The sequence below is a fragment of the Diplodia seriata genome (assembly GCF_021436955.1).
Source record: "Diplodia seriata strain FDS-637 chromosome Unknown scaffold_4, whole genome shotgun sequence".
NCBI lineage: Eukaryota > Fungi > Ascomycota > Dothideomycetes > Botryosphaeriales > Botryosphaeriaceae > Diplodia > Diplodia seriata.
This window is the reverse complement of record NW_027117311.1, coordinates 3,586,692-3,598,777: the sequence shown is the minus strand read 5'-3', so window position 1 is coordinate 3,598,777 and position 12,086 is coordinate 3,586,692. Positions and strand designations below refer to the sequence as shown.

The 12,086-nt window shown below is 58.4% G+C and overlaps 4 protein-coding genes across 4 annotated transcripts; 3 read left to right on the top strand and 1 right to left on the bottom strand.

Moving 5' to 3' along the window:
- Positions 1 to 542: 542 nt before the first annotated feature.
- On the bottom strand, positions 543 to 1,920 carry TRP4 (anthranilate phosphoribosyltransferase; the record flags this gene model as incomplete). The annotated part of the gene is made up of 2 exons (XM_066776410.1): positions 543 to 1,523; positions 1,603 to 1,920. 2 exons carry the CDS (start codon positions 1,918 to 1,920, stop codon positions 543 to 545), a joined length of 1,299 nt encoding a protein of 432 aa, XP_066634291.1.
- Positions 1,921 to 2,197: 277 nt separating this feature from the next.
- MAK21 (RNA-binding ribosome biosynthesis protein mak21) lies at positions 2,198 to 5,198 on the top strand (the record flags this gene model as incomplete). Its single annotated transcript, XM_066776409.1, has 2 exons — positions 2,198 to 2,344; positions 2,397 to 5,198. The coding sequence occupies 2 exons, from the start codon at positions 2,198 to 2,200 to the stop codon at positions 5,196 to 5,198; spliced, it is 2,949 nt and encodes a 982-aa protein (XP_066634290.1).
- A 1,479-nt stretch (positions 5,199 to 6,677) lies between these two features.
- GOR1_2 (glyoxylate reductase) lies at positions 6,678 to 6,978 on the top strand (the record flags this gene model as incomplete). The annotated part of the gene is made up of 2 exons (XM_066776408.1): positions 6,678 to 6,681; positions 6,782 to 6,978. 2 exons carry the CDS (start codon positions 6,678 to 6,680, stop codon positions 6,976 to 6,978), a joined length of 201 nt encoding a protein of 66 aa, XP_066634289.1.
- A 320-nt stretch (positions 6,979 to 7,298) lies between these two features.
- On the top strand, positions 7,299 to 8,210 carry GOR1_1 (glyoxylate reductase; the record flags this gene model as incomplete). The annotated part of the gene is made up of 2 exons (XM_066776407.1): positions 7,299 to 7,304; positions 7,971 to 8,210. Coding segments are annotated over 2 exons (246 nt in total), but the record flags the coding sequence as incomplete, so codon positions are not given.
- Between the last annotated feature and the right edge of the window lie 3,876 nt (positions 8,211 to 12,086).

The following is a 12,086-nucleotide window of genomic DNA, read 5'->3' as shown; positions in this document are numbered from 1 at the left end:
CCCACTCGAGACGGCGATGCGATTGGGGTCTGTTGATTGGTTCTATCAACCTGTGTCTCAAATAACCGGTACGAGAACAGAGATGAGAATGAAGAAGATCCAACGTCCCCGCCTCAACGGCTGTGATGGTTAGTTTTCGGTCGTGTAGATGTCTGTGCAAGGTCATGTCCGCTCGTCAATCTGTTGTTCCTTGATCCAAACAACGTAATCGACCGGTGCTGCTGCACTGAAAGGTTATCATTCCGGAAGCCATGCATCCACCGCACCTCAATACGATTCTTTCAAGAGTTCACCCTAGTCACGCCACGCGGCAAAGGAATTCGAAAGCATGTCTGCAGCAGGCTTCAGTATAGCGAGTCGAACGCTTCCGTCACGCCCCGGCGAACAGCATTGCATTCTACTCCAGCCCTATGCAAAAATTTCCGAGATGTCAAGACGTGGGAACGACGGGATGTTGGAATAAATAGCCCCTCTTCCTCGCGCCTACACAGCGCTTCATTCAAAGGGCTCTTTCTTTTTACCAGAAAAGCCCCCCCTCCTCCTCACACCTTAACCCTGTTCGTGACCTCGACGAAAGCCTCCCACTGCTTCAGCGCCTCGCCGCTCTCAATCGCCCAGCGTGCTCTCCTGACGCCCTCCTTCCAGCGACAGCCACCGGGACCTCTCTCGGTAATGACCTTGCCGTCGTCGCCGGGACCCATGTTGCTCTCGTCCGCCTCGCAGACGCCGGCGACGACGAACAGCGCGGCCGTGTTGATCAGGACGAAGTGCAGGATGGGGTTGTCGGGCGACAGCTCGTTGCGGAGCAGCCTCATCAAGATGTCAGCGTTCTCGTGGGCCTCCTTGCCGGGGCTGACGTCTGCGAGGGCGTGGCGGGGCAGGCCAAAGTGCTCGGGGGCGACCTCGAAGTGGTCGACGGCGACGAGGGAGCGGGGCGGGGCGTCGTCGTCGTCGGACGTGGTGTAGTCCTCGTCGGCCTCGTCCTTGGGCCCGCGGAAGTCCGGGTTGGGGCGCTCCTTGAGCATCCAGCAGCTGCTGGGCCCCGCGCAGCTCAGCTCGTCCAGGTCCTCGTTGCCGCAGATGACGAGCGCCTTGCGCGCGCCCGCCAGCTTGAGCACCTCGGCGAAGACGGGGCCCACGTCGCGCCGGGCCACGCCGATGACGCGCGCCTCGATCAGCGCTTCGACCGGGTTGGTCAGCGGGCCCAGCAGGTTGAAGATTGTGCGCCACCCCAGCTCCTTGCGGATGGGCGCGACGTATTTCATGGCCGGGTGGAAGATGGGGGCGAAGAGGAAGGCGTAGTTGGTGCTGGCGTAGATCTCTTCGAGCGTCGTGGGCGTGACGGCGCTGATGACCGGGGCGCGCGGCTGGGTGCTGTCGAGCAGGTCGGCGGAGCCGGACTTGGAGGTCGAGGAGCGGTTGCCATGCTTGCTGAGGCGGAGCAGCGACGAGGCCAGGATGGACGAGGTTGTGCTGACGTTGTATGTGTTGTGCGAGTCGCCGCCGGTCCCTACGATGTCACACTGCGGAGGGCGAGTCAGCGGGAGGATCTCTTCAGAAGTCAAGCTGCACTGCTCGCAGTAGCAATTGGGCATACCATACCAGCCCACCGCGGTAGCTTCCTTCTTTCCGCACGTTCTTCTTCAGGACCTCGCGCAGGGCTTTCTTGTCGACCTGGGCGGCGGCGTCGCGCATTGCGCCGGCGCACTTGAACAAGACGTCGGCCTTGCGGTCATACTCCTTGAAGTGCAGGGCGGTCAGGAGGGCGCCGGTCTGTACGGGAGAAAGGCTGTTGGTGAAGATTTGCGAAATGGCCAGGGCAATCTCGTTGGCGGTGATTGGCGGGGCATCGGGCACTGGCAGGTCGGGCCAGAGCCGCTTGAGCAGCGGGGTGATGGAGATTTTGCCGTCCTGGGCCATGGCTGTCGGGGGCGTTCTCAGGCGGGAGCGAGCAGAGCAATTGGGTCGTAGAGTGGAAGCTTTGGTGCCGGAACAATATGACTGTTCGGCGGAATTGGGCGGGCGCAGCGGGGCAGCAGGCGGAGAGGGAGCTGTGGATCGGTCGCTTCCACCATCCCTGCAGCCGCCGATCGCCGACGTCTTGGCACGAGTTTTTTCGAGCAACCCGCGTCGCGACCTCTGACCGCGCGCATAGCAGGGACCCGAGAGGCCCAGCTGCAAAATTCCGTATCTCGCCATGGGAAAGAAGCGCACCGCCTCCGAGTCGCGCCACGGCGCCGAAAAGCCCTTCCAAAAGCACGACAAGGCCCCGAATCACTCCAAAGACAGCCGCCATGCTGCCCGCGCTCCCAAGCCTGCGCCGGCCAGCAAGAAGAGCTCTCTGGTGAGCATTGCGACTATTTGACGTATTCCGCCCTGCTGACTTACATGCGCAGACGTTCGAGCCTCGTCCCGACTGGCATGCTGCCGAGCTTCCTCCCATCGCTATCCCCGACAACTTCAACCCTCCGCCGCGCTATGTTCTCGACGGTGTCCGCCAATATGCCGAATCGCTGCTCGAGACCGAGAACAAGACATACGCAGATAGCAACATGTCTGCCGACTCGTCTCACAAGTTCTTGTCCACCATCATGGCCTCGGGTACTCTGGAGGACAAGGTTTCGGCTTTGACCCTGTTGATCCAGGAATCACCGCTGCACACCATGAAGGCTTTTGAGAATCTGCTAGGACTGGGCAAGAAGAAGAGCAGGAACCAGGCACTCCTCGCCCTGGGTGCGCTCAAGGATTTGCTGGGCCAAGGCGTGGTGCTGCCGCCCGATAGGAAACTGCGCTCCTTCAACCAGCAACCCGCCGTGCTCGCTGGCTTCTCCGGACCCAACGCAAACTGGGAGGCGGGCCAGCGCTTACCCCCGGGCATCGAGAATGCCCACTTGATCTCCTGGGCATATGAAGATTGGTTGAAGCGCTCTTACTTTGAGATGCTGAGGATTCTCGAGGGCTGGTGCAACGATGAAGTCGAGTACTCGAGGAGCCGTGCCATCACCTTCGTCTACGAGCTCTTGAAAGAGAAGCCCGAGCAAGAGGAAAACTTGCTGAGGTTGCTCATCAACAAGCTGGGAGACAACGAGAAGAAGATTTCCTCTCGTGCCTCGTACCTGCTTCTCCAGCTTCAGAATTCGCACCCGGTCATGAAGGGCGTCATCATCAACGCCATTGAATCCGAATGCCTCTTCCGCCCCAACCAAAGCCCTCACGCCAAATACTACGCCATCATCACCCTGAACCAGACAATCCTGAGTGCAAAGGACCCAGACGTCGCGAGCAAGCTGCTGGAAATCTACTTTGCGCTGTTTTTGAGTCTGTTGAAGACTGGCCAGAAGTCGGAAGTGAAAGACAACAAGCTCCAGGGAGGTGGCGGCCAGGCCGGCAAGAAGGCGAAGCAGAAGGCCAAGGCGAAAGAAAAGGAGCAGGAAAAGGCCATAGATGCTGCGTCAGAGCTGAACGAAAAGCTCATTGCCGGCGTCTTGACCGGTGTAAACCGCGCCTTCCCCTACGCCAAGACCGACGATGTCTCTTTCGAAAAGCAGCTCGATACCATCTTCCGCGTCACCCATTCGTCCAACTTCAACACCGCCATCCAAGCTTTGTTGCTGATCCAGCAAATCTCGGCAACCAAACACTACTCGACCGACAGGTTCTACCGGACACTATACGAATCCGTGCTGGACCCCCGCCTCCTGCACTCTTCGAAACAAGTCATGTACCTCAACCTCCTGTACAGATCCCTCAAGGCCGACGTCAGCATCAAGCGCGTCAAGGCCTTCGTCAAGCGCCTGCTGCAGGTCATCAGCCTGCACGAGCCGCCCTTCGTCTGCGGCGTGCTCTACCTCATCTACGAGCTCACCAAGACGTTCCCGAGCATCAAGACCATGCTCGAGACGCCCGAGCTCGACGACGACGACGAAGAAGAGCATTTCGTCGACGCGCCCGAGGAGGGCGGGAGCAACGAAGCCCCAACCACCACCCCCGCCTTCGCAACCAAACCGTCGACCTCGTCCACCGGCCCGCACTACGACGGCCGCAAGCGCGACCCGGACCACGCCCACGCCGACCTCAGCTGCCTCTGGGACCTCACGCCGCTGCGGTTGCACTTCCACCCCAGCGTGTCGCTCTTCGCGTCGCGCCTGCTGTACACGGCCGTCGACGGCGCCGAGATGCCGCCCAAGCCCGACCCGACCCTGCACTCGCTCGCGCACTTCCTCGACCGCTTCGCGTACCGCAACGCGCGCCAGCAGCAGAAGAGCGGCGGCGGCAGCGGCGTCTCCATCATGCAGCCCATGGCGGGCAGCGCGACCAAGAGCGACTTGCTCGTCCGCGCCGGCGGCGACGCGGCGCGCGCCGAGGCCCCGCTCAACTCGGAGGCGTTTTGGCGGAAGGCCGTCGAGGATGTGCCGGCGGACGAGGTGTTTTTCCATCGGTACTTCGAGAGGAGCGGGGTCGCTTCGGCGCAGAAGGGCAAGGGGAAAAACAAGAAGAAGGACGGGGAGGCAGCGGGGAGCGGGGACGAAGAGGATGCGGCAGAGGCGGAGATTTGGAAGGCGTTGGTCGGCAGTCGGCCGGACGTGGCGGGGCCGGATGACGAGGATGATGAGGATCTGGAGGAGTTGGAGGAGCTGATGGGGGCGGGGGAGAGCGATTTGGAGGATCTGGACGGAGATGATGATGATGATGATGATGGTGATGGTGATGGGGATGGTGGCGTTGTCATTGCCGATGCGCCGGATGAGGAGGAAGAGGAAGAGGAAGAGGAAGAAGAAGACGAGGAGATGGCGGATGTTGCGCCCGTGGCGTCAAAGAAGGACAACAAGAAGAAGCAATCGAAGGCCAAAGAAGAAGATGAGGAGGAGGCCAGCGACGTCGGCGGCTTCGACTTCGACGACGGCGATGAGGCTGCGTTTGTGGGCAGCGACGAGGAGCTGGAGCTGCCGAGCGACTTCGACTGGGAGGACGCGGAGGATGATGACGAGGAGGCGGAGGTGGAGGTGGAGAAGCAGCCGAAGAAGGGCAAGAAGGGAGGCAAGAAGGCGGCGGCGGCGGCAGTGGCGGCAGAAGAGGCCGGAGAAGCAGACGACAAGGATAAGAGAGGGAAGAAGAGGAGGAAGCTTAAGCACTTGCCGACTTTTGCGAGCGTGGAGGATTATGCGAAGTTGTTGGGGGATGATAGCGACGGGTATTAGAGAGCGAGAGGGAAAAAGTTCGTCTATGATAAAAAGGGGGATATGGGATTCACTATGGAAGGCGGCGTTTTCTTTTAGACATTTTTATTCATCGTTCATGGTCGTGGAGTGAATGGCAAGAAAGTTGAGGTAGCGCGGTTCTGTTCGCTGCTGAGATAGGGTGGGTTGTCGTTCGGATACATGAGTGAGCTCGTGTATGGAGAATAGAAGGGGAAGCTTTTGTTTCGTCTGATCCCGAAACGCTCTTCTGAAGGCAGTACGTTTATCGTGCGGAGATGGAATTGGTATATACTATCTGCGTCGTGACTATTCCTTCCCAACCAACGAAAGCAAGAAGCGAAGAAAAGGACGGGGGCATTTGAGAAGCCTTTTCCGTGGGCAGATGGAGTTTTTAGACTGTGCGTCTGCCTCCGGACATAGGCTTCGATTGCCTGCGCATAAGTAGGATGCAATATCTCCGCAAGATAAGGCACTCGCGGGGCTCTTATCGGTACTTGAAGGATGCAGATGCGCACGGCACATGGAGCTGTAGAGCTGAGGCAGTCATTGCTCTTAGCACGGTGAAGTAGAATTAGGGTGTTCGCTAGTCACGGTTGGGGGCGATAAGGCCGGAGAGACTAGCTGGGGTAGGGTGCAGGATAGGTATACCGCATTAGGACAGCGATTGGCTTGCGGTGTCGGGGGCTTGGTGATGGGACGGAGCGGAGCGGGGGGTGAGGGCTCAGCCGCATCAAGGCGAGGGTTGGGCCGAGCAGCGGGAGGGGGACGGGCAGTGGGAGTGGGAGTGGGAGGCGGGAACAGATGGACTGTTTCAGCGGTTGGGCGGAAAAACGAGGCCGGGTTTGCAATGCCGTTTCGGGTCGAATATTGACGATATCGTCATTGCCGTGGTCGGGCGTGGGGAACTTCAGCCGACCGACGGCATAAAAGGCAACGGCGCGTCCACCTGTCGCTGCGACATCGTCTGAACTCGAGTTCTCCCCTCGCCCGAAGCGCCAGCACTACCAGCAGCACCAGCAATACCACCAGCAGCCGACGGCACAAAGCAGCCCGAAGACGCGTGAATTGGGACATCGGCGGGCTTTGCAGCGACCCGATCTCGCGCCGACCGGCTTTAAAGTGTGGGGCGCGACCCGACCCTCAGACTCACCGCGGGGTGCCAATGACCACAGCAGCACCACGGAATCTCTCCATTGCGATTCGCGCCTCGACGCCAGCCCTCAAGGCTCCATTGGCCTCGTCCTCGCTCCTCCGCCGCCTGCACCACTCCCGAGCCAGCAGCACTCCCGCCACCGCCCGCCCCTCCATCCCACGCTTTCCCGCCGCATTCATCCGGCCCAGCTTCTCCCACTCCACTTCCGCCAATCTCTCCACGACGGCGTCCAAGATGGCCAAGCCGAAGGCTCTTCTGTTGGGAGATATTGACCAGTAAGTGTCTCAGCAGGGAGCGAGCCCCTGCAGTCACCCGCATGAACCTGCATGTGTGGCTGCATAATAGCCGGTCCCTGCTCGTGCCACTGCATTCTTGTGTGTACTGACCGCATCCGTCCTCAGCGCCAAGGCCACCTGGGAAGCTCTCTCAGACATTGCCGAGCTGGTGCGGCCCACGGCGAAGAACCGCGCCGAGTTTATCGACGAGTGCAAGGCGGGCAAGCTCGATGGCGTTGTTGCCGCCTATAGGACCTTTGGCAGCGTCGCCATCACCGGCCTGGTTGACGAGGAGCTGGTGCAGGCTCTGCCCGAGAGCTTGAAATTCCTTGCCCACAACGGTGCGTTTTGACCTGTGCATTCTGTCAGTGCAGAACTGACGGCAATCAAGGTGCTGGGTACGACCAGGTCGATGTGCATGCGTGCAAGGCCCGCGGCATCCAGGTCTCCAACGTGCCGTCAATTCCCGACGATGCCACGGCCGATGTCAACATGTTCCTGATCCTGGGCGCCCTGCGTGGCTTCAACACGTCGATGCTGGCGCTGCGCGCTGGCCAGTGGCGTGGCAACCCGCCGCCGCCGCTTGGCCACGACCCCGAGGGCAAGGTCCTGGGCATCCTGGGAATGGGTGGCATCGGCCGCAACCTCAAGAAGAAGGCCGAGGTGTTTGGCATGTCCGTCATCTACCACAACCGCCGCAAGCTCAGCGACGAGCAGTCCGGCGGTGCCGAGTACGTGAGCTTCGACGATCTGCTCGCAAGAAGCGACGTCCTCAGCCTGAACCTGCCTCTCAACGTAAGTCGGCTTTCCCTCTGCATCCGCTTCACTCGCCTTCGTCCCGTCTGTTGCCCCTTTCTCTCCTGGATCGTCCGGCTCCCCTTCGCTCAGTTTCGCCGCTCGCTCGCTTCTTTGCTCTTCCTCGCTCGCTTGCCGTTTTCGGCTATCTCGCCCAAAGCCTCTGTCGGGGGCAGGATTTGGAGAAAGATATCCGAGACTTCTCCCCTTCCTTCCTTCCAGGCCCTCCACCTTCCCCTGACCCTTCCCTGCTCGCCCGCGGCTTCCAGAACACCTGATGCTGCTGTCACACGCTCCCGATCACCCCCGAAATGTGCAATCTGCTGCCACTTACTCACACAACATCATTCCCCCATCACATTCTACACAGCCACAGGAGGAGATTGCGCTGTCTCTCGCCTCTCTGCTCGGGGAGCGGGAGAGTGCCGTCACCACCCAAAATACACCTCCATCCCTTCCCTGTCCAAATATATACTTCCCAATCTTCCGGGACAGCCCGGCAAGGCCGCAGAACGTGTGATTAACATATTTCGTTCGTCATATTATTAGAAAAACACACGCCACATCATCTCGGGGCCGCAATTCGCCAAGATGAAGAAGGGCGTCATCATCGTCAACACGGCACGCGGCGCCGTCATGGACGAGGCAGCGCTTGTGGCAGCGCTCGAGAGCGGGCAGGTTGCGTCGGCCGGCCTGGACGTCTACGAGGAGGAGCCCAAGGTGCACCCGGGCCTGGTCGCGAACCCGCACGTCATGCTCGTGCCACACATGGGCACGTGGACCGTCGAGGTATGGTTTAACCTTTGCTTTGTCTGATATACCCCAAACTCCCTTTATCACTCCCCCCATCCCCGATCTGCATTCTGGAATATTGTTTTTGCTTTCTGGAAGGCGAGCCCACTCTTGTGTTTCGCTGCCCTGAGGGGTCGAGAGAGGCACGAGCGCAGCGGGCGCCAAACAGCGCTTCGTGACGAGGCTCTCCCAACGGTCGCGTATCGTCGCCTTTCGGACGTAGCGAAAGGGGGGCGAAACGGCTGTCGTTGGTGTGTGTTCGTTCGCTCGCCTCGCCTCGCTCGCTCGCTCGGTTTCTCGCCTCTTTGCTCCCCCTTGACGAGAAAGGAGGGAGGACGGAAACACCGAACCGGAGACCCCGAAACCCCACCCCACCTTCTAGAAGTAAAGAGGGATCGCCACGGCCGCCCACGTGCTTTGGACGAATGTTCTTTGCGACGATCCTCGTTTTTTATTTTGGCGGATGCGGCAACGGATTGGCTGACGATCTCATTACCTTTACACAGACCCAAACCAAGATGGAAGAGTGGACGATCGGGAACGTGCGCGCCGCGATCGAGAAGGGCAAGGTGAACAGCATCGTGCCAGAGCAGGAGGACATGCTGTAAAGAGAGGAAAAATCATCTTCGGGGAAGAAAGGGGACATTCGAGACTCGGGTTTTCCGAGCCCCTGTCTCCACCATAGCCACCATATCTTCTCCCCGTTCGCGTTCTTCGGGGAGAAGTGTAGTCGGGGTGCGGATGGAGGTAGCGGACGGACCCTGGCCGAAGACTTGGGGTCCTCTGGCTGGCGCGAGCGCTCGAGCAATCGTCCGTCGCTCGCTCTTGTTTCCTTGCATCGGCCGCTTTTTCTAGAAATTATAGAAGCTAGAGGATTAACAGAGAGAGAGCGCGCAAAGCAGTGCATATCATGATCACGGCCGTAGAACATTCTTGATTTTTTTGATTTGCAGATCCATTTTGCGGAGCCGCTGTCGCTCGCTCGTGTTGTTGCACGTCCACGTCCGTCCGTTCCCCCATCTCCCGCTTTCATCATGCCCGCATATGATCGATTAATGTCGATTTGCAGCCCGCTCTCTTCTTCTTCTTCTTCTTCTTTTTCGTCTTCTTCTCCCGCACGGCCGCCGCCAAGACCGCCGCCCGTACCATTCGTTTCTTTTTTTTCGATGCCCCCGGCCCTCGTGCTATGAACAACAATCAATCAGCACAACCCCATCCCATCCATCCTCAACAACCAATTGCCCCCCCAATCACGCAATCAATCAACGCTTTTCCTTTCTACCTACCCACCCACCCACCCACCAAACCCATATCCGTGCTTGCTTGCTTCATTGTTCGGATCGTGTTACGGACGGAAGAAGTGTTGTGCAGCAAAACTCCACATACCCACCCACGCTCTGTCTGTCTGCCTTTCTTTTTTTTTTTTTTTTTTGCTTACCGCGGCTGCCGCGCGCTATACGCCGACGCCCCCACCTCCCCCACAGACGACAATCTTCCCATCATTCATGCTTGATGAAAGACTGTGTCATTGGTTGGACTGACGAGTTGCTGCTGGCTGGCTGGCTGGCTGGTTGGCTGTGTCGCAGGAGAGGGAGAGGGACGTATTGTCGTCATCTCTCCCACTAACTAACACCAGCAACTGGCCGCTTGTTGTTTACGTCATCAGTAACATGGACTCTTTTTTTTTTTTTTTTTGGTCTTCTCCTCTCCAGTGCTGCCTTTTCTGGCCCCCCCGCCATCCCGCCATCCCCCCCATCCCTTCGTTTTGGTTGGGGACGGACAGACGGGACGAATCTGATAGTGATTTGTGCTGTAAAAAAAAAAAAAAAAAGAAAAGAAAACTGAACTATGATGCTGCTGCTGCTGCTGCTAACATTGCCGTATTTTCCATAATCTTGCTGTTTTAATGAGTACCAACAGCGATCACAACGGCGTAAATGACAACGATGCCAAATGTGCAACCGCGCCGCATCTTTCCCCCGAACCTAATAACGAACCAAAAAAAAAAAAAAAAAAAAACCGTTGGGTACCAACAACAGCAACAGCAACAAATGCAAATGCAGGTCATGCGGATCGGCTATCGGCCGAGCGAGGCGCCGGCCTGCGCCTCCGGGTTCCCGCAGTTGGCGCTTACGCGATTAGCAATGATGCGGCAGCAGCAGTAGTAGCAAATCTAGACTCTTTTCGTATGTGCGATGGCCAGGTACCCGTCCGTAGAGCGGGGCGCTGGCTAAGCAGCGGGCGCTAAGGGAGAAATGAGCGAGCGAGAGAGGGGAGGGGAGGGGAGGGAGAGTAATGGGCATGGGTAGTGGAGTGGCATGGGGGGACGTTGGTTGTTTGGGCGTGCGTGGGTGGGCATTGAGAAAATGGGGTCCGAACGAGCAATGGGACGGTGATGATGATGATGATGATGATGATGATGATGATGATGATGATGATGACGGGCATACGCGCGCTTTGGACAGGCGAGAGAGCGAGCGAGCGAGCGAGTGGACGAGGGAGATTGCGAATAACCCAGGAATCAACCAACAGGTGGGAAGGGAAAGCAACAGGGTTGGGGAACGACGGGGCAAGGGTAGGGGAAAATATGGTAGGGGGCGGTAGGAAGACGACGACGGAGGAGAAGGGCATTGGCAGGGGCCCGCAACGATGAGTAGGGGGGCAAGGAAGGTAGAGGTAAGTATTTGTTGCTATGGGTTGCGGTGGTGGTGGTATGTGTGTGGTGGTGGGTGTGCGTGGGCCCTCCTCCAACGGCTGCCCAATCATTTACCTTCCAATTATATCTTTTCGCAATATCATGCCCACACAAGGCAATAATGCCACTGCCCTGCCCTGCTTCTCCACTGCCCACTCTATCTCTTTCTCACACCCCTCCGTCACCCCGCTTAGCACGTGGCTCTGATGAAATTTGAAGGGCGGGAGGTGTTGTAGTAGTCCTGCATGATGTGACGTGCAGTGTATAGAGCTATATGTTAATGAAGGCACGCGGCACGCGCGCGCGTGCGCGTGTGGAGAACGCGCTTCCGCGCCGTCGTGACACGAATGGGACAAAGGATTTCAATACCGGCCCGCTTCCGCTACTTAATTTGGCGGGAATGGGAAATGCAAGATCGTAACGGGGTGGACAGGTGCGAAAGGTGGTCTGGGTGTCCAACGGGTTTTTATTGGGTTGCCTTAATGCAAATCAACAACAAAGGAAAAAAGAACATGGACAGAACATATGACTTCATCGTATGGGGAACCGGTGCAGAAAAGAGGGGGGAACAGCGAAAGACGCTGCTGCATTCATGGTGTGGAGGTTTAAATTGCGCCCGTGTTGGCTGATCGCCAAATGTTCACAATCATCCACATTGGCGCCCAGACTCACCAGCAACATGCCCGTCGACGTGGATGCTGCTTCTTCTCCCGCGCTTCGCAGATTGCCGCAGTGGCAGTGCTCGCTACAGAACCTTCCAGATTCGACCGATTACGCAGATTACAAGGCTGTCGAATATCAATTCCCAAGTTGACAAGGTACTGGGGACTTGGGGAAGCGGCAAGTAGAGAAGTGTGTGCCCGTGTGTCCCCATGGCCGGTGGCGCGCGGCGCGTGCCGGCGCCGTTCGGTGGCCGAGCGCTCTCGTTTGCTGCGCGACATATTGCAATATATGGCTCTTTTCGGCCCAGACGAACTTTTGCCACGCCAGGATTGCCGATTCGGAAGCTCCCGCCAGCGTCAAATTCGAGAAGGCCTGGTCAACCGAGAAGTGGAAACGGAGGAAGAAGAGTTGGAACAAGGACGATGGAAGAGGAGCAGCCTCGAACACATTGGTCGTATCGGCGGCATGCATCCGATCCCACTCAGCAAACGATCAGGGCGGCACGTGGTCCTCGG